The following is a 26,162-nucleotide window of genomic DNA, read 5'->3' as shown; positions in this document are numbered from 1 at the left end:
CTACAAGGCTTCATGGGAGTTGGAGTTTGGTGCAGCCCTGTTGGGATCCGCAGGCGCTGCCAGGGGGTGCTGCAGAAGGAGCTGCTGAGCCCTTATGGGCAGTGTTTTTGCCACACCCGCAAGTGCAGCCAGAAATGGGCCAAGCACCTGGAGCATTTCCAGGTGCCTTATAAAAGGAGCCAGCAGCCACCACTCGAGGAGCCAGAGTCGGAAGGAAGGAGACAAATCTGCCAGGGAGGAGTGGAGGATTTAAAGGAGAAGATTTGTGCTTGTGCTTTTGTGTGTTTGTGGGACTGTGTTGTGCCTGAGGGACACGGGGAAAACGTGGCCCCCAGGTGAAGAAAAATAAAAAAGTTTATTTATTTTACGTGTTCCTCCGGTGTCAGTCTATGTCAGGTCACTGCTCATATAGCACCTTTATCACACTGGTTATTGCCAACAGTGGCCACCTAGCAGGATTTGGTGCAATAGTAGACCTATTTAATCAAAACAAATGCTTTGCAATAACAAAATACTGCTGCATATGTGATCAAATGTCATGTGGTATCTCTAGGCCAAGGGTACACGGCCTTTTATCTTGGCATACCATCTCCAGGAGTTAAAATGTTTTGAAGTAACACCATGTTTTCAATCTAAAATTGTTAAATACTGAACTCTTACTAGGCACAATTAAGCAACCCAGACACCCCACCCCAATGAACACCCATAGTGCATTTGGGGATTATAACAGGGGATCACAAATAGTTTTTTGTATGGATGTGTCTTTTCATTTTTCATATGTATGCCAAGACGTGAATTATTTTTAATGTAAGAATAGTACTGTGGTTTGAAAAGAAATAAAAGTCTACAATAACTTTCTGCTTCTATGTTCAGCCTAGGGCGGCACGGTGGCACAGTGGGTAGCGCTGCTGCCTCACAGTTAAAAGACCTGGGTATTCCAGTTTCCTCCCACAGTCCAAAGTCATGCAGGTTAGGTGCATTGGCGATTCTAAATTGTCCCTAGTGTGTGCTTGGTGTGTGTGTGTGTGTGTGTGTGCACGCGCCCTGCCCGGGGTTTGTTTCCTGCCTTGCGCCCTATGTTGGCTGGGATTGGCTCCAGCAGACCCCCGTGACCCTGTAGGACATCCCTGTTGGATAATGGATGGATGGATGTTCAGCCTATTCCTGTATTTATTTCTTATAAATAAATATAAACTATTTCCATTGATTTTAAGGAAGCATGAAGGTAACCTAATATTGGCGGCTCTGTCTGAAACAATAGCTTTACCACTAAAACTAACCCAACACTAAGAATGAAATGTTAGACGTGTATTTTATTATTAATATTTCTTAGCTTTCCCTTTGTTTCTTGTTGTATGTTTTTCTGTGTTAGTCTGCCAATTTCTAAAACTGTTCTAAACATTATGCCACATAAAACAGGCATACCAAAGCTGAAAATATGGTGTTCTGAACCTGAAAGTGAAACAGAGAGAAAAACAGTTGACTGTGTAGAAAGCTTGTGTGCATGGAGGGGGTAAAAAAAAGAGAGAGCTATCACCTTTTAAGATGCTGTCATTCACAAAATATGGTGCATGGTCTCCATACAATCTTGATCCCAGTATGGATCAGGTCAAAGTGATGGGGTACAACAAGGAGCTGTTATCTCAGTGGGAGACTTTGAATTGTTACTTGTGGACACGGAAGACAAGAATGCAGCCAGCCAAAGTGAAGTCTCACAGCTTACAGTCTGCCCAGTGGGGGCTGGGTGGTCTAGTGGCTTCAAAGACCCTGCAGATTTTTTGTTTTTTCTGTCCTCCTGGCCATCGGACCTTACTTAATTCTTAATTCTTTGTTACTTAGTATTGCCTAATGTTATTTTTATATTTTTCTTTCTTCATCTTGTAAAGCACTTTGAGCTACATCATTTGTATGAAAACGTGCTATAGGAATAAACGTTGTTGTTGTTGTTGTTGTAGCAATCAAGTATGGAGACTCAGGTTCAGCTACTGTGTAACTAACAGTCAATTTAAAAGTGCACTGCCCTCGTCATACTGCTTGATACCTGCTCACATACTACACAGGGTGAAAACCGCCGTTTTAGTATATAATTACTATACATTTATACAGGGATACTGTTATGCAACAACTGAAGAATATTTTAAATTATCTACTACATGAGGCAATTTAAAGGTAATCTTTAAAACTGTATTTGATTTTTTATGAATGTCTGCTTTACCAGGATGTTCTCCACCAGTTAAAAGAACATAAAAACACAAGGCAGTTAAGATGCCCTTTGTGCAAGGAAGCGCTTCCTGTATTCATTCTTAAATGCACAATTCCCTCTATTTTCCACCAGCATCTTCAAGTTTGATTCACTTGGCACCTAGTCAGGGTCGGTTTCCAGCCTTGCACACAGTGCTGCTAGGATACACTCTAGTTTCCTTCAACCCTAAAAAAATAGTGAGTTTAGTAATGGTATGCCATTCAATTGCCTACAGATGGCAACAGAGAGCCCAAGTAGGGAAGCACGTCTATGGAGGCGTTTGAGCAAAATCCAGATTCAGCCTATTCTGAGCTTGTTCTATTCACTTTAAGATTATGAACTCTCGTTTGTAAATGAAACTGCATATCCGACGCTTTAATGTAACATTGTTAAAGCAATATTATCATTGTGAGGTAGTGCAATCATGTAATAAATATTTTTTATGCCACTAACCAGCAGATTATAAAAACAGCCATAAATTTGCTTGACCTCTTAACAACCCATGCATGAAGTTCTGAACCATTATAGCTTTTCTAAGACTTCATTTTTCCTCTGTTTTTCTACTCTGTCTCAATATTAACCTCATCAGTATGCCCTGAGCGTTCACCTTCAACCTCACTGCTTAACTACAAGCCAGTGGCTGGCAAATGAAATTTTAAAAACCATTTCAATCAGGTTTCATATTTATCCTCTGCCTAGCCTATGAACAAACACTATGCCATTTCTATTGCTCTCCAGTGGATGGAGCTTCACTGACCCCAAACTAATAGACTTGAGAATGGCAATGCGGTGACTGGTATAGGCAAGCAAGAATTTCCTTGTCCACCCTACATGAAACAATAATGACCCTATAAACCTATCAGGTCAGTTCAGGTTGGGAAGCATGCACTGGTTCAGCCTGTTGCTGCACCCACCAAACAACGAAACAGCTTGGGTTCCTGGTTGGCAAACCCCCTAGGCAGAAATACAGTCCGGTCCCACTCTCGGAAATTACCCTCTATCTGCTGCAGTCAGGTGTTATGTGGGTGCTGTGGGTGCAATGAGGATCCTGGGAGCTGGATCACCCTCTGGGAATCACGCCACATGGCTGTAGTGCCATATCTGATGCTACATCACAATACAGGTAATGTGCCTCATTCAGGACTCCCGATCGAAGACCACAGCATCATCAGCAAAGTTAAGATCAGTGAATCTTTTTTCGCCAACAGATGCCCCACAGCCACGTGACCCCACAACCTTGCCCAACACCCATGCAAGCATTGAAAAGAGTAGGAGCAAAAACACACCCCTCACGAACTCCAGAATCAACTGGGAAAAATACAGAGGTTCTGCCTCCACTCTGCATAGCAGTCACAGTACCAGTGTACAGGCCGGCCATGATAACCAGCAACCTTGAATGGATCCCGTGATGTCTCAGGATGTCCCCACAGGGCAGCTCGTTCAACTGAGTTGAACACTTTATGAAGTTCGACAAAGGCTTCAAAGAAACTCTGCTGATATTCACGTTTGCGCTCCATGAGAAACCTATAAACCTATAATGTGTTGGTTTTCAGTGGTGATCTGTGTTTGCAAGATGGTGCAAGAAAATGGAGCCTGGAACATTATTTGCACAAAAGACTGCCATTTAAAAGTACAGTGATCCCTCGCTATATCGCGCTTCGCCTTTCGCGGCTTCACTCCATCGCGGATTTTATATGTAAGCATATTTAAATATATATCGCGGATTTTTTGCTGGTTCGCGGATTTCTGCGGACAATGGGTCTTTTAATTTCTGGTACATGCTTCCTCAGTTGGTTTGCCCAGTTGATTTCATACAAGGGACGCTATTGGCAGATGGCTGAGAAGCTACCCAACTTACTTTCTCTCTCTCTCTCTTGCGCTGACTATCTGTGATCCTGACGTAGGGGGTGTGAGCAGGGGGGCTGTTCGCACACCTAGACGATACGGACGCTCGTCTAAAAATGCTGAAAGATTATCTTCACGTTGCTATCTTTTGTGCAGCTGCTTCCTGAAATGACATGCTGCACGGTGCTTCGCATACTTAAAAGCTCGAAGGGCACGTATTGATTTTTGATTGAAAAACAAACTCTGTCTCTCTCTCTTTGTCTGCTCCTGACGGAGGGGGTGTGAGCTGCCGCCTTCAACAGCTTTGCGCCTTGGTGCTTCGCATACTTAAAAGCAAACAGCCCTATTGATTTGTTTGCTTTTCTCTATCTATATGACATTCTGTGCTCCTGACAAGCACTCCTTTGAAGAGGAAGATATGTTTGCATTCTTTTAATTGTGAGATGGAACTGTCATCTCTGTCTTGTCATGGAGCACAGTTTAAACTTTTGAAAAAGAGACAAATGTTTGTTTGCAGTGTTTGAATAACGTTCCTGTCTCTCTACAACCTCCTGTGTTTCTGCGCAAATCTGTGACCCAAGCATGTCAATATAAAAATAACCATATAAACATATGGTTTCTACTTCGCGGATTTTCTTATTTCGCGGGTGGCTCTGGAACGCAACCCCCGCGATGGAGGAGGGATTACTGTAATTAAACTGTCAGATAGCAATATTTACAAAATGCAGGTTTCATTTCTTTCTTCTTGGAACTTGACGTCACTACATCCCTAAGCCTTCTGCTCACCCAAAATGACCAAGCCTCTGAATTACCATTTATTATTTGGCTGACACCTTTATCTAAGGCGACTTACAACATGTTTCCTTCCAAGGAAATGCAACCTTTGGCATTTCCTCCTTTGCTTCCACTTAACAGACATCCAGGCCACTGAGAGTACTCTAATAGTTTGCTGCCCCGCAGCGATGACTGGTTATGTACAATGGCAACACCAAGTATGTTAGTGTCCCAAAAGTCCCTGCCCATATCTGTAGGTACCTGCTCATGTATACCTACAAATCCCACCCTGTCCTGCAGCATATTTGCTGAAATGAGTTGCATTTTTTTAATATAGTACAAATGACCAATGTGATCCGAGAAGCTCACCAATAAGAAAAGCGCTCAGAAAAGTTGTGGACAGAAACATCTGTGCGTTTCCAATGCAGCAATACAGTCTAATGGAATGTGACTCATCTAAGCATATCACAAATGTTCATAAGCAGCTTATCTGAATTCACATCATGTTAAACAAGTCTTTTCAGATTTAAAAAATTTATAGCGCTTGGTATGTTCTTGACAGACCCCGATAAAATTGTGATGCTTAAAATTCTTGAATTTCATGTAAATCTCTCCAGGAAAGATGGGTCTCCGTAGTTATACCACACCACACTCACATGAATAATGCACAGATAACAGAAACTGCTAAATAATTTTCACTGTTAAAAAGACTTTTCAGACAGAGTTTGATAAAAATCACAACCTCATATCTAAGATCTAATAAAATGAAATGCCAAATTAAAAAATAAATAAATAAAAAAGTAGTCTACTAAATATATTTGTTTTCATATTAGTTCACTATGAAACTTGGATATTCCTATTAAAAAAAGACTAAAGAAACAAGTATGTAATACTTAAAGAAGCATGTGTTTTAAAAATTGTGATCTGTATCCTTCCTTACACTGTTCCTGGCATTATCAGATATTATTATTCACAGTGGAAAAACATAAAAAAAAAAAAACTAAAGAAACAAATATGTAATAATTAAAATTTGAAATCTGTAACCTTTCATAAGCTGTTTCTGGCATTATAAATAATTAACCAATATTATTATTCACAGTGGAAAAATATAAAATTTTTGTGTTACTTGAAAAGTTCTAATCTAATCTGGTGGTGGTTCTCGTGGCTGCAGATGTAGTAGTCTTTTCCTGTTTCCAAAAATGACATTCTTTGTTGGCGGCACAGTGGGTAGAGCTGCTGCTTAGCAGTAAGGAGACCCAAGGAGACCCAGGTTCGCTTCCCGAGTCTCCCCTGCGTGGAGTTTGCATGTTATCTATCCACTGTTTTGGAGAACTCATTGTACACCTTGTGAAGCAATGTAAAACTTCTTGTAGCTTGGCCAGTCAGTGGAGTTGTACCTGACATTCAGCATGAGGTTTACAAGACTAACATGCAACATGGACTTTGTTATGGGTTGGTGAGAGATCCAGGCCTCAGTTCTACATTACAAACGATGCTGCCAGAATAAGATTTGTTCCCCACAAGTCTTATAACAGTATTATAACATGCAGAATAGAAAATGCCTTTTATGCCTTGTAAGGACGAGAGCTCCAAGCACAATGCCAGCCCACTTCATTATACAGCACACCAGACACATGCCCATATTTACTAATTAACCTATCAAGTCCTTGTTATGTGGAAAGAAAACCAGAGTGCCCAAAGATAAACCCTCACAGACTGGCCCAGTTATAAAACCAACTCTCCTGACTGACTACCACCCATGTGTATAAGATATTATCAATATGTAAACATGCATTAGAGCATTTATTAAAAAGGTTCACATCTAGGACAGCCAAACCTATCCAACCGCCATAACTGTCTAGACTAATCAAGGACATGCTTAAGTGTGTCTCGTTTGATGCACAACCTAAGGAATGCAACAACGTGTTCTTCAAAGAGTATATAATATTTACATTTTACATTCACATTTACTTATTAGGCGTATGCCTTTATCCAAGCCAACTTAAAACATTTATGATACAATTGGTTACATTTCTTTTGGTTTTGTAGTTGGAGCGCAGGCAGGTCAAGTGACTTGCTCAGTGTCACAGTGTGAACCTAAACCCTGCCACTAAACAATACTGCCTAACAAGTACAATTCCAGGTTATTACACGCCCCCATTCTCAATTGACGTGGCAAGGAGGGACAACATGAAACGTAATCAAGCTTGAGTAACAGCAGTTTGAGAAAATGTTCTCTGGAGTGAGTCAATGGAAGTCACATGTTGACTTCTCAAATCCCCTGGGGTTTTTCAATGATGCAAGCAAGCACAAGCCAGGCTCTTTAGTCATGCTGGGCACATACTGCTATAGTCATCCTGCAAAATTGTGGCTCCGCTCACATTCCTGTACGCTTCTTCATGAAGGCACTTTTGAACAGGGAAATTACCATAAGCTAAATACCAACCTTCCCTTTCCAAAGAAAACATTCCTCAGTAACGCGTGCCTTGTCATCAGGTTTGGTTTTAAGGACATACATAAACTGTACAAACCTAATTATATTAACTCTGGACAATGGGAAGGGAAGGAAAGAAGGAAAGAAAGAAAGAATTACTCATTCTTACCACACCTGTGAAAAACAAAATGAATTAACAGAGAAAGACAGCAGCAATCAAAAAAGGACTAAATGTGTTGCTTTATCTTTTATTAACAGGGAGCCCATCTCTATTTACAACATGACAGCAGGCAGGCAGAGCATCTGAAAACTTTCAATGGCACTCACAGCATTGTTCTGCTTCCCCACTCACCAGTTACCACTTTAAAAGTTGTCTACTTTTTTCTTAGTACTGCTTTGAAAGGTAAAAATTTGCAATTTCTACAAGATTTTCCAACCATCCATTTTCATACCTATGTAATCTGACTTTTTGGATTGACCCAGCCTGTCCCGTTATAAAAGTATGTCCCCACTCACCAGTTACCACTTTAAACCTTGTCTACTTTTTTCTTAGTACTGCTTTGAAAGGTAAAAAATTGCAATTTCTACAAGATTTTCCAACCACCCATTTTCATACTTATGTAATCTGACTTTTTGGATTGACCCAGCCTGTCCCATTATAAAAGTATGAGTGATAGCTTTGAACCCTGGCCAGGATATCAGCCCTTCTGAAAAGCTGAAGCAAAGGTTCTTCAGTTTTATGTAGTATCGCTAAGTTTCTCCAAACACTTGTAAGAAATGTTAATGAGGAATATTCATCTGCAGCCTTATGGTTTTACATTATGCAGCTTGTGACTACACTGCTTGCATGTCACTGGAAGTGCAGTTGCAGGTGGGCATGTAGGCTTTGGGTGCTTTTTGGCTGACAGTCCTTAACAAAGCTATATAGGTCTGAATTATTCAGTCGATCTTTAGTTTATATATCACCTTTAATGAAGACCATCTAAAAAAATGTGCAAATCAATCAATAGTGCCTAATTCAGTGCAGGATTCTGGCTTGTTCCCAATTCTACTAGGCCAGGCTTTGGTTTGCAGCACCAAACTAAATTAAACAGATCTGGAAATCATGTGACAGGTTGCAAATAAAATGTAAGACTGAAGATTGGGTTGGATTGGATTACATTAGAAGGCAATTTAAAAATAATGTAAATGACAAGTGAGAAGATTTTGAACAGTTTACAAATGTCCTTCCTCACATCAATTAGGATAAAAGCAATTCAAACTGAAAAAGGCAATGTAAAGAATGGAGATAACAGGAAATTTACAGGACTGACTTAAACCTTTCTTACTCTGATATTTCTAATGTCTGGTTACATATTTCAAAAACTTATATTTTCTTTTAGTTATCAACACCAATTAACAGAAGTTGAAATTTATGGTTTCACATGCTATTACGCAAAGGAAGTCAGGACAGCTCATATGATAAACCATCATTCTGTTCATTTTTTTGTATAGTGCTCTTCATTGTCTGTGTGGAGTTGGCATGTTTCTCCATGTACGTCTGGATTTTTCTCTGGTTACCCTCATTTTGGTTTCACATTCCAAAGTCTGGGTGACAAGAGAGTGGGTGTGGGTGTCAGTGGAACCTGCAATGAACTGCAGTTCCCTACTGTGTTTGTTCCCACACTACACCCAATACTGATGGAATATTTTCTCCAACCACGAACTGCATTAATCAAATTTAACATCATTATGAACCTTGTTGAACAAGATTAAGGCATCTGCTAAATCAAGAGTAATTAAAAAAAGAGAAATTCACGATGATATGTCAGAATGACTAATGTGGCATAAAGGTAGGAGTGTAATATCATGTTATTGTGTAATTATTTAAACAACCCATGGAAACAGATGTCCCAAGTCAACAATGTGAAGAAGTGTTCTTTCAAACCAGGGCTGGAGAAGCCAAATTCACACCATATTAAAACAAAGGATTAGTTCCATATTTACACAATCATCTTCCCTCCAAACACACTGTAGTAGATGAAATGCTTTGCTTTTAATGCCAGCTGTTAAGTACCAAATTAGTATAGCAAAATTTAAAAAAGGTGTAAAAAGACTTTCATTACTGTCCAAAAAAATGCAAGCAGCATTATAGTGGCACAAAGTCAAAGAGCAAACAGAAAACTGACTTCATGAGTTTAACAACTTGTTCAGAATGGGCTACGCTAATTTCAAAGAATGCAACCACTATTATACTGATAACAAGGGCAAAGTCTGCAGAGTCCTTTACTCTAAGCAGATCGTTAAAAGCGGTGTGGTTCCCATATCCCCCTCACCACTACATGTTCAGACTTTTTTAAACAGCATACATCAAATTCCCATTTCTGGCACGTATAACTAATGGTACAAAACCTGCTAGCTGAACTCAACAGACATTTTCAACATTATTTCATTGTGTTTCTGCCATAAACAAAAAGATGACTCTGCTGCAATTGCACCACAATACTATTTTGTCATTGCTTTTTTCTCATATGCTTCTATATGTTATAATTCCTGGTGCCAAACAGAAACTCATACTTAATATGCTGAGATCTGCTGTCAACATACACTCATTTGCTATTTTATTAGGCACAACTGCCCGTTATTCATATGGTCTGCTCCTCAAAATCGCCAGTCACGTGGCTTCGGCTCAACATCATTACAACAGGCTGACAATAGTCAGAAAATGTAGTTGTTGCTCCACTAGTCGTCAGAATGTGAGTTGGCCCTGTAGTGGACTGGCACCCTATCCACGATTGTTTTCTAACTTGCATCACTCCCACCATGACTGGATTCATGCCAGAAACCAATCCTGGAAGGGATTCTAATGTCCATTACAGGGCACTTACACTCACACATACAAACTTTATTCACAATGAAGCAATTCAAAGGCATCAATCAACCTTAAAGCATATATCTATACTTCTTTCATAATGCAAACTTAAAAATTATATATATTATTTTTGTCAGTTAATCTATATTTTGTATACCACATTTCTGATAGTGACTTTCAAAACATTACACAGAGAGCTTGCACACTACTATTATTTTGAACCATCTAAACATATTACTCGGACTGACATCCGTTAACTCATTTTATATCTCAAATCATTCAGTTTAGGGTACAGAGTGTTGGTTGTGGGAAGGTGCCAATACCCAGCAGCACTGGGCACAAGCTGTCAGTCCCTCATAGCAACACACACACCCTTATCACTCACCTGCATACAGCCAATTAACCTAAAATACATGTCTTTAAAAGGTATGAAGTGAACCAGATAACCCTGAGGAAAAACATCAAGGAGAAAGTGCAAACTCCAAAAACAGGCAACACCTTGGCCTGGATTTGAACTCCAGATTCTGAATCTGTGAGGAAGCCACAGATAGGCAGATATCAGAATAATACACTTGAGTAAACAGTGGATGCAAATATATAAATAACTGAAGGAGCAAGACATACATAGACCTACAACACTGTTTATAGATATGCTATTTCCTACTCTGTTAGGTAAAGGAGAAAACACACTAGCAGTTATTTGACTACTTTTAATCATCTATCCATCCATTTAATTTTTTTGCAAAGTGGAAAATTATATGGCATTCTACTCAACCAAAAATTTAATAACAATATAACAGACACAACTGTTTACTTCAAAATAAAAATAAAATAAAGAAAAAAATAAAGCAAAACAAGATTCAACTCCCACTCAAAGGAAAGAGAAAAAGAAGAGAGACACGGGCAAAAACTTAAATAAAAAAAATCTAACCATTATATATGAAAAAAACAATTAAAAACTTAAGAGAGACAATCACAGACCCAGCATACTTCTGTTAAAATAATATTCACAAATTCCTGCCATAATTAAAAAGGTTTTGACATAACCTCTAAGACAGAATTTGATTTGTTCCAATTTGAGATCCATTCATTCATTTTATGAATTCACTTTTTCTATTTCTGCACCCCCAGGGGTTGTTGCCTGTGACAGCAGAATCCACTTGAAGGTCAGTCCTGGTCCAACCACCATCAAAACTGCACACAATCTTAACAAGCTTCCCATAAAGTCTTTAGTGTCTACTAATGTGTCATGATTTGTGCACAGGAGGAACAGACTCTATGGGGCAAACCTCTGTTTTACCTATTAGCATAGCGTTGTGTGTGTCTCCACAACCACCTTCAAAAGAGTGTAATGTTCTGCTTTGGCAGCAAGACATGAATTGCAATCAGAATTATAAGCCAGGCTTAGGGAAGCAGAATGAATGCTGTAGTGCAGTGGTAATGGGAAACTAGATAGATGTGGTGAACTGTGATATGACAAACTATTCATTGGGACAACAGTGTAAAATTCAAACAATTGGCAGAAAAGGCAATCAAAGAGATGGTAGAAATCATGATTGATTCTTTGGTTTAAATCCTGCAGGTGCTATGTACACATTTAAATTCAGCACCAATAACTAAGGTAGTCTGCTAAGGAGGAGGAAGATGCTATAAATATGAATGTTGTCTGATTTTTTTTTTAATTTCGCCTCCAAAAGCATTTTGCTAGGCAATGAAAACCAAAACCTTCCTCCCTATATGATGCAGATGGTTGCGCTGCACTGCCCACTGCCCCATTCTGGCTCAGAGAGCCAGGCACATGTGGCGATGCTGCGTCCTACTTCTCACACACACCCATTATGGTGTCATCCACTCATTTCGCTGGAATAAACTGGGTTCACATGACAAGATCGTGACTATAAACGCCAGAAATACATTCAAATCCTCTTAATTCAAGAATTGGGGAAGGAGTGTCTCCACAACTGGGATGAATTCAATGGGGCTGGCTTTTATTTAACGGAAGAGATCACTCAGCCCCACCACCCTCCTTCATTTATCGAAACAAGGTGTTAAAATGCTGCAATCGATAAGGAAGGATGCCAGTCCGACTGCAGAGGAAATCAGAGAACTCAGTGCACGTCCTGTCAGAATTTCAGACGCGACCCCTGGTCAGTAATTACGAGTCAGCATTTCTCGGTCACTTGGAAAACAAGCATCACAACTGAGAATGAAAAGAGAGTTACGCTCCTGATGAGATCGCAGAAGGATACCGTATTTTGTCATTGTCAGTAAAACCAGAAGGCAAGATGAGGGTGTAGTAACAGGAGCACAAGAAGACGAGCACCGAGGTCCTTTATTCAGACCTCTTGGGATGATCGGTCAGTGAAACACGCTGGCGGTGAATTACATCTTTTGACAGGGCCTGCGTCAACCAGCAGCTAATTATGTCGAGAAAACTTTCAGTTTTAACAGAAAGCACCACAAAGCAACAATGGGAATTCCACATTCCCTCCCTATCAAGTGCTCCCTTTAAACTACTGTTTTTATCCGGTGGGAGATTGCTTAGGTGGTCCCCGTCTTTCCAGCCGTGTTACTAGGGTAACAATCTCCAGTCGGCACAGCTATGGAGTTACGCACGCTGACAGTACAAGCGGAGGCCTGATGCCTCATCCCTCCGTTTCTCACACACTTGTCTCGCTTGCTGGGTCTGTCGCTCTCTTCCCTCCCAGTAGCACAACGCCCCACGAGCGCGCAAAAATGCCAAACGAAAAGCGAGCGAAACAAAGGAAGTCATGACTTACACGTATATGATGGACATGAAATGCATCAGCCACAGCACGACGAAGAGGATGAAACCGAAGATGGCGAGCCCCTGCAGGGCCAGTTCCACCAGGGCCATTTCTAGTAATATTCCCGATCGCCGCCGCTTGAATGTGAGAAGACAGCCTTGCTTCAGCAGACACCGCAAGCGGGGCGGGGTGAAGAATGGAAGGGGGTGTGATCAGTTGAGTAGGCGGTTACAGGAACGAGTGGGAGGGACAGCTCAATGCCGATTGGGGGAGTCGGCGCCATCATCGTTGCGATAAGGCAGAAGGCGCGGTCTGCGGAACATAGGTCACGCACAAACACTGCCACGCCCACCTTATTCACCCAGAGGGTTAGAGTGTGTGGCGTCGACTGTACCTGGCGGTGTCTGGACTCTGGTCTGTGGTGTGAGGTATACGCACTGTCTGAGCGAAAAGGATCGCACGACGCGGTTGTTGTCACGTATAGAACAAGCTGGGAGACAGGCAGGGCAGTGCTGACGAACAACTAAGTTAACAGGCTTGTCAGATAACTTGCATCTATAAGGTCAAGGGAAGAAACTACACGCACCTTCCTTCGTGATCTAAGTAGGAATCCATGCGTAAATTAATCCATCAAAATAAAAGTCTTACCTTAACAGTAAGTCCCGGCCGATATGTTTTAAGCAGAAGGAATAAAATGTAGAAGTGAGAAGTCAAGCAAAATGGCTAACTGAAAAGATTACAATATGCAAGCTATATGCATGTAATGATTAATGGTTGCCTCCAAAGCTTGCATATTGTAATCTTTTTAGTTAGCCAATTAAAGTTGTCAGTTTCCTTGATTTTTCAGTACATTTATAATGGATAACACGGTTCAACACCCTAGTACTAATCCGTCTGAGGAATGAGTTCTTGTTAGACCAAGCCAATGCGCAATAACTGAGTCCTGTATGAGGTTGGACAGGTGATAAAAATCTGGTGCAGGCAGAGGAGCAAAGTATAGTGTAGATGCTGATACCAAATAGATGGACAACAGGAGAGACCCATATGAAATCACACAATCAAAGAGTGAGGGTTCTGGATAAAATCTATTGGGCTGTGACTTGGAAGGTCAGATCAGGCAAATGTTGGGTGGAATAGATTAGTGTGTGGTTAGGTTGCTAAGTAAATGGCACATTGTGGATGAGATCTAGTGAGCAGCAAGTTGAAGGATTAGCGTTCAGCTCAAAAAGACGAGTAACAGAAGTCAGACCGAACTGGAGGAGCCTTGTGTAAAGCCATACAGATGATGAGTGAGAGAGTCTTGGAAGAAATCATCCATCCATCCATCCATCCATTGTCTAACGCTTATCCGAGGTCGGGTCGCGGGGGCAGCAGCTTGAGCAGAGATGCCCAGACTTCCCTCTCCCCGGCCACTTCTTCTAGCTCTTCCAGGAGAATCCCAAGGCGTTTCCAGGCCAGTCGAGAGACATAGTCCCTCCAGCGTGTCCTGGGTCTTCCCCGGGGCCTCCTCCCGGTTGGACGTGCCCGGAACACCTCACCAGGGAGGCGTCCAGGAGGCATCCTGATCAGATGCCCGAGCCACCTCATCTGACTCCTCTCGATGCGGAGGAGCAGCGGCTCTACTCTGAGTCCCTCCCGGATGACTGAGCTTCTCACCCTATCTTTAAGGGAAAGCCCAGACACCCTGCGGAAGAAACTCATTTCAGCCGCTTGTATTCGCGATCTCGTTCTTTCGGTCACTACCCATAGCTCATGACCATAGGTGAGGGTAGGAACATAGATCGACTGGTAAATTGAGAGCTTCGCCTTGCGGCTCAGCTCCTTTTTCACCACGACAGACCGATGCAATGCCCGCATTACTGCGGATGCCGCACCGATCCGCCTGTCGATCTCACGCTCCATTCTTCCCTCACTCGTGAACAAGACCCCGAGATACTTGAACTCCACCACTTGGGGCAGGATCTCGCTACCAACCCTGAGAGGGCACTCCACCCTTTTCCGGCTGAGGACCATGGTCTCGGATTTGGAGGTGCTGATTCTCATCCCAGCCGCTTCACACTCGGCTGCGAACCGATCCAGAGAGAGCTGAAGATCACGGCCTGATGAAGCAAACAGGACAACATCATCTGCAAAAAGCAGTGACCCAATCCTGAGCCCACCAAACCGGACCCCCTCAACACCCTGGCTGCGCCTAGAAATTCTGTCCATAAAAGTTATGAACAGAATCGGTGACAAAGGGCAGCCCTGGCGGAGTCCAACTCTCACTGGAAACGGGTTCGACTTACTGCCGGCAATGCGGACCAAGCTCTGGCACCGATCGTACAGGGACTGAACAGCCCTTATCAGGGGGGCCGGTACCCCATACTCTCGGAGTACCCCCCACAGGATTCCCCGAGGGACACGGTCGAATGCCTTTTCTAAGTCCACAAAACACATGTAGACTGGTTGGGCAAACTCCCATGCACCCTCCAGGACCCTGCTAACGGTATAGAGCTGGTCCACTGTTCCGCGACCAGGACGAAAACCACACTGTTCCTCCTGAATCCGAGGCTCGACTATCCGACGGACCCTCCTCTCCAGGACCCCTGAATAGACTTTTCCAGGGAGGCTGAGGAGTGTGATCCCTCTGTAGTTGGAACACACCCTCCGATCCCCCTTCTTAAAGAGGGGGACCACCACCCCGGTCTGCCAATCCAGAGAAGAAATCATACCGGGAAAAATGAGAGTCCTGAATGAGATCTGGTGGGTAGTATTTGGAAGAACAGACAATGTGATCAGGTCGGTAGAGAATGGAAAAGATAAAGGTCAGATTAGGGTGGTAAGCAGTGGAGGAGATTTGGGTGAGATGATGGCTAGAACAGTCTAACATCAAGAGGTCATGCAGTTGATGTGTGGACCAGTTCAAGGTTCATGTTAAGTATGTAAGGAAAGGGATGAGATTTTGCAGATGAGGAACAATGACTGGATGAGATCAGATGTTTCAGAAAGGAAATAATTCTGTGTGAGGTGGAACAGGAAAGGAACGGACTAGTTCATGATGTAATTGGGGTTAGGGGTGCAATGAAAGCATCCAGGATTAAGACTGAATGGTAGAATTTGTGTGAGATTGTGTGATTGATGGATGAAACAATCCACAGTTAGTTGGGCCAATAAGCCAGTGAAGAGTCCAGGGTAATTAAAAGAACCCAGGGCAGACTAGTGACACCAATATAATTCCCACAGCAAACAATGAACATTCATATAACTGTTAACTGAGAGAAAGATTTTTCCAGTCCATCCATCCATCCATCCATTTTCCAACCCGCTGAATCCGAACACAGGATCACAGGGGTCTGCTGGAGCCAATCCCAGCCAACACAGGGCACAAGGCAGGGAACCAATCCTGGGCAGGGTGCCAACCCACCGCAGGACACACACAAACACACCCACACACCAAGCACACACTAGGGCCAATTCAGAGTCACCAATCCACCTAACCTGCATGTCTTTGGACTGTGGGAGGAAACCGGAGCGCCCGGAGGAAACCCACGCAGACACGGGGAGAACATGCAAACTCCACGCAGGGAGGACCCGGGAAGTGAACCCAGGTCCCCAGGTCTCCCAACTGCGAGGCAGCAGCGCTACCCACTGCACCACCGTGCCGCCCTTTTTCCAGTCCTTCATGCAAAATTCTTTTCAGTTGTGCGATGTTTGGGTGATGTCTTACGTACACAACCCATTTCAAGTCTTCCCCACAGCATCTCAATGGCATTCAGATCCAGGCTTTGACTTGTCCCTTCCATAACCCTCCATTTCTTTCCTTTCAGTCATTTGTGGTGGATTTACTGGAATGTTTAGGGTTATTGTCATGTTGCAAGGTCTACTTTTGGTTGAGCTTCAGTCTTCTGACAGATGGCCTCACGTTATCCTCAAGCACCCTCTGGTACAAAGAAAAATTCATAGTTGATTATATGAAGGTCTTCTACCCCAGCTAATCATCTATGCCTTGTTCAGAGCACACTGTTCTAGTAGTCTTGGTCTTTGCCTAGGTGTTCATGGGAAAACATTAGTCTTGCCCTAATGTTCCTTTTGGAAAGGAAAGGCTTCTTGCTGGCAGGTAGATCGAATTTATGCAGCCTCTTTCTAATTGCAGACTCATGCACTTTAACATCAAGTGGCAAGACCTACACCCATGATGAAATTCTGAGGTTCTCTGAGAACATTCTTTCATTCTGTTCTTAGGCTGAATTTGCTTGGATAGCCTGACCTAGAAAAACTGACAGTTGTTTGAAATTTTCTTCACTTGTAGATAATCTTCTGAACAGTGGGATGGAGAGTGCTTTAAATCTCTTCCCAAACCTTTTTGCTTTGCGCCCTCTTCCATCATAACCTATAATCTATGGGGGAGGAGTGAATGCTTAGGTTCGTCAAAAATTTTGATCTCTGGTTTTCGACAGATCTCAACATTTTTGGTTGCCCTAATACTGAAAACATTGATATCTCAATGATGGGTGTGTGTGTGTCACAGTTTCTTGAGGACAGTCTAGAGCTAAAATGGCTGGACAGAAAAATACCAAACTCAAAACTTAAGCCTGTTATGAGATGATGATGTGCTGATTAGTTTTTGTGCCAAATTGTGCAAGAGCAAGAGGCACTCTAAAGGAACCCTCAAATGCTGTAATTCTGCAATTAATTATGAATTCTTCTTGTCAAATGCTATCACAATGACCTATTTTATGATCAGAAAGATCAGCATCAGAGCTGATAATTGCTGAAATGTTATAGAATAGTTCGGGTAACTTGGTTCCTAGGGCACAAAACCTACTGACGTACATGTCCAAGTTTTTTTCTGAAGGCGTCAGAGAGCTGTTTCAATCTAGGCAGGTGATAACACACTTCAACAACAAAGAGCAAACCAAACTAAAAGTCTAAGGATTAAATAAGATACAGTAGGTTCCTCCAAGATAATCTCTAACAAGGTTCTAATCACTTATACCTAATCTGATGCACCTTATTCCAATTTTAAATATCTAAGTTAGTGATAGATGTAGGGAGTGTACTTACTTTAACCACATGCAAAATCTGCATTTATGTTTACTTAAATTATTCAATGGACTACAAAGTGTAAATGTGACACAATGTCTGTTTTATTATATCACCTTTATCTAATATATATGGTTTAAATGAAGATCAAATGTTGATATGTCCATATACAGCATGTTAAAATTTCATGTGTTGCGCTTATTTTTTCACATGACTGTATTATAAGCATGCAATAGGTTTATTCATGGATTTGTCAATATGAGTGGTGACTCAAGACCTGAGGATCAAATCTAAGTGGTGTAAGTACTAATGGTTCTGAGCCATTTGTCAGAATGTTTTAAAGAAAATGTGTAGGACATATTCGATTTTTAGTAATAGTTTGGGTTCTCTAAGGCTGCAGGTGTCAGGTACAGTATGTCCTGCACTGAAGGTAGATGTATGCCAGTGATATTGTGAATGTACTTTACCACCTCCTGCAGTGCTTTGTGGTTCTGAACTGAGTAAGTGATGTGCCAGGTTATAGAGCAGTCAGTGAAGACAGACTCCAATATGCAAATGTAGACGATTGTAAGCACAGGTTGAAACATCTGGGTATACACAGACATCTTATAAGTAAAAAGGATTGTTGAGCTTTTTTGATTACAGCTAACATTCGCACTCACTTTAGGTGTCACGCTCCCTTAAAATGCAAACATATGTGTCTGTGTCATCTGCCTCCCTGCCCCTGGGCCTGTGACACTAAAATGGATTAGATAGTTCAGTACTTTGATAGATAACATTAGCTTATTCATGCAATTTACAATACAATACAATTTATTTTTGTATAGCCCAAAATCACAGAAGTGCCACAATGGGCTATAACAGGCCCTGTTTCTTGACAGCCCTCCAGCCTTGACTCTCTAAGAAGACAAGGAAAAACTCCCAAAAAAACCCTTGTAGGGAAAAAATGGAAGAAACCTTGGGAAAGGCAGTTCAAAAAGAGACCCCTTTCCAGGTAGGTTGGGCATGCAGTGGGTGTCAAAAAGAAGGGGGTCAATACAATACACAGAACAGAACAAATTCTCAATACAGTATAAAAATAAAAATGTTACAAGTACGGAGCAGAATGTAATAGTAGATGATATCACATAATATGATTTGGATTTGTTTAGAGTCCTGGAGACCTCAGCCATCAAGCTGCCTCCCCCATTTGGCCAGTGCTGGGCCAGCCAATCCGATGAAAGGGACCCTTTACCCCACAATTCCTGCAATCCTCCATCAGGGATGACTTTACCTTAGGCAGGTAAAACAACTTGGCATGTGGGCCATGGCACCAAGTGCCACATTTGAGTACCAAGAAGAGAAACAGAATAGGTGAGGGTCAGTAACAAATTATAACTATCATGTTACTTATGTTTTAGTGCTAATGACTAACAACAGAGATGCAGTATATACAATTAATCAGCACCTCTAGTCAGGATATGCTAAACTGAAGTATTGAGTCTTCAGCCGGGATTTAAAAGCTGAGACCAAAGGGGCATCTCTTATAGTAGCAGGCAGACCATTCCACAGTTTAGGGGCCCTGTAACTAAAAGCTCGACCTCCCGCTGTTATTTTATTAATTCTTGGAATCATCAGCAGACCGGCATCTTGAGATCTATTCATGTCCTCTTGTGAGAGAAACTGCCATTACCCATTTTGCTTTGCTTTGGTACACATTTTTTGCTTAAAAAGTAGCTGCCAGGCACTCTTAACTTCGACTCAAGTGTCAAGTTCATGTCTCTGTGATGGGCCATTTAAACTTGGTCAGTGAACAAGGCATTGTAGCTCAGGGATTAGTAACCTTAATGACAAAACTTTGTACCAGTTGTCAGCCAAAAGGTTGGGCTAATTAGCACCCAAGAAACTACTGCCAAAATGTCAACTCCTTCGTTTGTAAGGCATTGCAGGCACCAGTTGTATGCTTTAAGTATACACTCAGTGCTCTCAACCTGGCCATAACTTTGCTTCATCGCTGGGTCCACTTTTTGGGTCCACTTCAATGGCTGCAAGCAATCATGTCTGCAAAGCTAGCGAAAACCTTAATGGCGAAAAAGGCACATTTTTTGACTTCCATGGTATCATCTTTATTTAAAAAGATCACCTTGTTGGTACCATCATAATGTCTTAGTTTTTACCTATTTCCCTTTAAGTTCAGAGTGCTGCCCTTGTAAATAAAGACATTAGTTATAATTTTATACAAATAAAACATGCACATTAAATCTGACTAAAAAAATTTTAACGGAAAATCACAATTATGTAATCAGTCTTGGAGTGTTCATGTTTTGGAGTCTAGGGACTGGTAGGCTAAGGTGAAGGCTGGTGGTTCTAGAGACAATAAAGTCAACAGAATGATTCTCATTGGTCAGCAACTGTCAACTACATGCCTGATGAGTGTGAAACAAGGGAGAAGAGGAAGATATGGAAGCTTCTGTGTCATTTCTCCCACTTGGGTGAATATCAGTGCAATGGTCGTTACAGAATATCACTTTTTTGGGGCCAATGTGTGGTGTGATATAAACACAGACCAGACATCATGAAAAGGTTTGGGGCAGCCACCTGTATAATATCCCTGGCTGCAAAAGGCTTTTGAAAATAACAGAGTTGTTCACAAGACTGAGTCCAAAACAGAACTGATTCCTTGGTGGTAAGATGGCGGCTTTAAAGGCCTGTGTAGGAAGTGACGTCATCGAAGGGCCCAGAACCGGAAGTGGCGTCATCGAAGGGGCCGGAACCAAAAGTGAGGTCTTCAGAGGCACTGGAGCCGGAAGTGACGTCATCAAAAGGCCCAGAACTGGAAGTGAGGTCTTTGTAGGCGCCGGAACTTGGCAGGATTTCTCAGGAAAGGTCTGCAGGGAACTGTGAAAGATAGTCAGTGCACCCCACCACCCCCTGGTCAGATGTGGTATTACCATTACTTGTGTGACAGTGGATACTAATAGATGTAAGATGGTGCCCTTGCTACAGTATGTGCAGTGCAATACTGGGGAGAAACCTTGACATCCAATATAAATTTGATGGAAAGACCAGCTTTATGTCTCAAAGAAAATGCAGTTTTATGTGATTGTCATGTAGTAGTGTTGTGAATAGGGACGCAAAACTTTAGACAGGTCTGAATCCCTCAATAGAGGCTTACGTTTAAATTATTTTAGAAAACTAGAATTTAAACCAGTATCAAAAGTACCAAATATTCAAACAACACAATAATTTCAAAAATCACAAAGTATAAAGCAGAATACTTAATGCTGCCTCAAAACAAAGGCATAATCTAAAAAACAGACGCAACCAAATCTGAAATACAAAAAAAAAAAATCAAATTGAGGAAATAGAGAAGAATGTTCAAATCAAGAGATCTTAAAGATAAGGTAGGAAAACCAAAAAAAAGCCTTGAACTGTGGACAAATTGAAAAGATGACCCAACAACATGGAAACAGAAGGCTATTTCCTCAGCACTAGGCCTTCATATACGTCACCTCACCTCATGCCTCAGTAGCTGCAGTATTGAGGAACCCCCCCCCCCCACACCCCCCCACCTTGGGCTGAACATTCAAAAAACAAGAAATGTAACAAACTTATTTAACATAAAAAGAAGACAAAACAAAATTACAAAATGATAAAATCAAAACAATTCAATATGAAAATACATGAACAAAAATATTTAGCCACAAAAGCCACTACATAATTCACAAAAAATACAGCAGAATAACAAATAGAAGTCCTGGGCTCTAAATATTAGCCAGCTGCATGAATTTTCTTGCTTTTTCTTGTCAAAAGTGTTTGAGTTTGGTTGATTCTGAATGCAATTACTATGTGAATTTGGGAGGTGTTTACAGCATTTCAAGAACTTGCCATCTCTGCCTCATCCTTATGGCCCTTGCTTCTGGTTTAGGGTTTTAATTAATTATATGACAGAAACAACATAACAATAATTCAAGCTTGCTAGAGCGTGTTGTTTTATGGTACTGGTAATAATTCAAAACTACAAAGAAAAAACAACTGAAGCAAAAATAACTATTAAATAAGTGATAGAAAAATATGACCCATGTGACAAGAAACTTTTTATAGTGCAGAATGATAACTCTGTTCAATCACATGCCGAATGTTGTGCACCATTGTTTATATCACCAACTATAAACCAGCATTAAAGAATTTCCACAGGCCAGCTGACAGATGTTTTTGTTAGGCTGAGAAGTCTACATAAATTGCAGTACATCTGTTCAGCCTGTGCAGACAAAGATATGAAAGAGATATTTATGATTATGAAGGTAATAAATAAGCCTGATGCTGGTTGTTACATTAAGTTCAGTTTTTGGAAGAGGACTTACAGCATAACCATTCAGTGCAGATTGTATCTTTGTGCTAGAAACATGCTTATCTCTTGCTAAAACAAGGTTACAGATGACTCAAACCCAGTATATACTCATCCTGACCTTAACTTGATTGTTTCTCCTGTAAATTGCACTGGGGTGTTATCCTGACAATAAGAAATAAATAATCAGGAGCCAAAAGTTTGTAAATAATGGTTTAATGTGCCTGTGTACATATAGCACAGAGTTGCTGTGTTTACCTAGGCATTTTATGTGACTTTCATTACATGATGTCTTTGATGAAACTAATTTTGTTGTTTAGCTATTTATATGATATATATATGGGGGTTAGGAGACCCGGGTTCGCTTCCTGGGTCCTCCCTGTGTGGAGTTTGCATGTTCTCCCCGTGTCTGCGTGGGTTTCCTCTGGGTGCTCCAGTTTCCTCTCACGGTCCAAAGACATGCAGGTTAGGTGCATTGGCGATCCTAAATTGTCCCTAGTGTGTGCTTGGTGTGTGTGTTTGTGTGTGTGTGTGTGTGTGTGTGCGCCCTGCGGTTGGCTGGCACCCTGCCCAGGGTTAGTTTCTTGCCTTGCGCCCAGTGTTGGCTGGGATTGGCTCCAGCAGACCCCCGTGACCCTGTAGTTAGGATATAGCGGGTTGGATAATGGATGGACGGTTTTCCATACACATCTGTGTAATAATAATGTTCCTTTGTTTGAGGTGAGGCTTCCATGAAGACAGTGTTGCACTCACACAGAAGTCCTCATTACTTTAGTTTGCATCATCTGGTGAGCATTGTCAATCCACTACCATACGCGTTAAAAAATTAGAAAAATCTTGACAACAACAGGCCATTCAGCTCAACAAATCTCATCAATTCTATCTACCTGATTTCTTCAATATAATAACAACTTGTGTTCTGAATGGCCTTAAGATCCCATTGCATTGCTTGGTGATTTATTCTGAGTGTCTGTGGTTCTTCTAATTTTTACTGTTTGTGCAAAATGTCCACGTGTTCTTCTTGAATTTATTTTAAAGTAACAGTCTTAACCCACTGTACTAGTTTCTTTTGTAATTTTAAACACTACAGTCATGTCACATCTTGAAAAGGTTCAACTGCTTCAGTCTTTCCTTTCCAGTCTTACCTTGCAGTCATGGAGTTAACCTAGATGCTCTTCACTGGACTTTCCCTAGCCTAGTGATTTAGTGCATCCCAGGGACTAAAACTGCACACACGAATCCAGGTTGAGGTCTCATTAGTGTCTTATAAAGATTAAGCATAACCTCTTTTCATGTGTACTCTGCACTACTTGCAATATAAACTAACATCCTGTTAGTTTTCTTGGTCACTTCTATACAGTGTCTGGATGTTGATAGTGAAGAATGAGGTCAGAGGAGAATGACCAGACTGAGGCTACAGTAACTAAGATAACCATTCTGTACAGCTATGGTTAGCAGAAAAGCAGAATGCACAACATGTTAGACCTTGAGACAAACAGATTACGACAGTAAAAGATCATGTTGTGGTCCACTCCTTTCAGCCAAGAACAGAAGACTGAGGCTGCATTGAGCACAGGCTCACAAAAATTGTGAGAGCTGAAGTTGAAGACTAGAAAAAACGTAGCCTGGTCTGATGAATCTCAATTTCTGCTGAAGCACACTGATTAAAGGCTCAAAATGCCATGCCAAAAGCATGAATCCATGCACCCAACTTGCTTTGTGTCAACAGTCCAGGCTGTGGTGTTCTAATTGTGTGGGGAATGATTCTTTGACACGCTTTGGGCCCATTAATGCCAGTCAATCATTGCTTGAATGCCACAGCCTATTTGAGTATTGATGCTGTCTATGTGCATCCCATTTATCTTCCAATGGCTTCTTCCAGTATGACAATGCACCATGTCACAAAGCAAATGTTGTCTTAAACTGGTTTCATGAACATGACAACTGGATTGGACTCCAGTAGAACGACTTTGAGAAGTGGTAAAACAGGAAATTCGCAGTATGAATGTGCAGCTCAGAAATCTACAGAAACTGTGTGATGCAACCATGTCAACAAGGTTCACAATCTGAAAGGAATGCTCCCGACATCTTATGGAATCCATGCCACAGGGAACTGAGTCTGTTTTGAGAGCAAAAGGAGGCTCTGCCTAGTTTTAGTATAGTATTCCTAATAATTTGCTTAGTGAGTGCATGTGTATGCTCAGCATGTGTTTGTGCATGCACGTGATGTCATGTCAGCCATATTTAAAGGATCAAGATGCAGTTCACTTAGTGTTTACACTTTGTTTTCTCAAGTAAAAGAATGCCTTGATACAAGAAGGTTAACTTCTTGGGTAATTTTGTATGTTTTCTGGTTGTCTTTATGTTTTGAGCTCATGTTCCTTCTAAGAGATTTATGATTTTTGCTTATCCCTGTCATGAACACTCAGTAATGCCTGAACAAAAACTACTTATTAGGTTTAACTTATTTGTTATATTTTTGTTAATAATAATTAATAACATTGTTTTGTTCAAACCATCACAAAGTCCTTTTTTGTATCCTGTTACTTTTTCAGGCAGTAATAATTGGTGTTGTTTCATGAAATGTTGTCATCATGTAACCCTTCCTTAAGATGGCAGACTACCTCTCACAGCTTCCACGTTTTTGGATAATTAACAAATATCTGTGGTGGGAGTTTTGAGCAATTCTAATTTAATTAGGAAAGGATATTTAGTTTCATAAGGACCTCTGCTTTGTTTCTTTGACTTTTGACTCATAATGTTTATTATGGTTTTGAAAAAAAAACAGAAATGGCAGTGTGATAAATAAAACATAAGAAGAATTAAATTTTAAACAAGTGAAAAAATTACAAAAGGGCTAAAAGGGAATAGTGTAACAGATTATGAACACTCAGAAACCCTGAAATTATAACAGTTTTGATTTTCTGTTATTTAACAAATCTCTGGTTGGTTTTCATTTAAAGGCTTGTTAAATGTCCCATTACACCAAGCTAACACTTAATTGAATTCAGTTTATTTTTGTATAGCACCCATCACTGAGTTCAGACTCCAAGTGCTGTAGCAAGTTCATAGCTAAAGTACGATTACAAACTTTTCCAATTACTAATTACATAATGCAAACACATAAAGACACTGGTTTGTTTAAACACACAGTAACACAAAGCAGTTTCAAACTGATTAACATAAATGAAATCTAACAATATCTGTCCATTAACGTTACTTAAAATTTTCACTTAAACCAAATATACTGTATACCATATGTGAGAATATATAAACTGTTGTGGAAAGATCAGCCTCGACACAGACAGACACCGACTCACAATGTCCAGAACACACACTATTTATTTTTAGTTCTGCACAGCACAGTGCGCAAATCACCCCCACTTAGGTTCAGTCCCGTACAGTATACTTCTCTTTAACTCTTTATCCTTTACTGCCGCCTCCGCTCCTCTCTTGCAAGCTCTGTTCTCTGCCTCCTGACTCCGGCTCCCTGAATGGCGGCCCCTTTTGTGCTGGTGTGGTGGAAGTGCTGCCCTTGCACCCGGAAGCACTCCAGGTGTACCTGGTTCCTGTTCCTGCAGCACTTCCTGGTGTGGCAGAAGTGCTGCAGTCCATGGCTCTGGAACCATCCATCCTGATGCAATCCAGGGGGGCTGCCCTCTTGCACCCTGGGGAAGATATTGCCCCTCTCCTGGTCCTTTCCTTCTCCAGGCGTCCCAGTGACGCAAGGTCTCCGGATTGTCTGCCACAAAGTACATACTGTATTATATACTGTATATATATATATACTGTGACGCGTGAGTCACTGTCTTGCACCACAAAACATAGCACTGAGTCTCAGTACTTTAGCAAAACCAGCTTTATTCTACTTGATACAGGAACAGCACGGTCATTTATTG

The 26,162-nt window shown here is 41.4% G+C and overlaps 1 protein-coding gene across 1 annotated transcript in view; it reads right to left on the bottom strand.

Annotated features, from left to right (window-relative positions):
• Window positions 1-13,111, bottom strand: part of ugcg (UDP-glucose ceramide glucosyltransferase) — a 107,525-nt gene extending 94,414 nt beyond the window's left edge. Inside the window, exon 1 of the mRNA XM_028804908.2 lies at window positions 12,927-13,111. Within this exon, the coding sequence (XP_028660741.1) occupies window positions 12,927-13,024 (98 nt within the window). The 5' untranslated portion in view covers window positions 13,025-13,111. The remainder of the gene's footprint in view (window positions 1-12,926) is intronic.
• Between the last annotated feature and the right edge of the window lie 13,051 nt (window positions 13,112-26,162).

This window comes from Erpetoichthys calabaricus, chromosome 7 (genome assembly GCF_900747795.2).
Source record: "Erpetoichthys calabaricus chromosome 7, fErpCal1.3, whole genome shotgun sequence".
NCBI lineage: Eukaryota > Metazoa > Chordata > Cladistia > Polypteriformes > Polypteridae > Erpetoichthys > Erpetoichthys calabaricus.
This window is presented reverse-complemented; position numbering and strand designations above follow the sequence as displayed.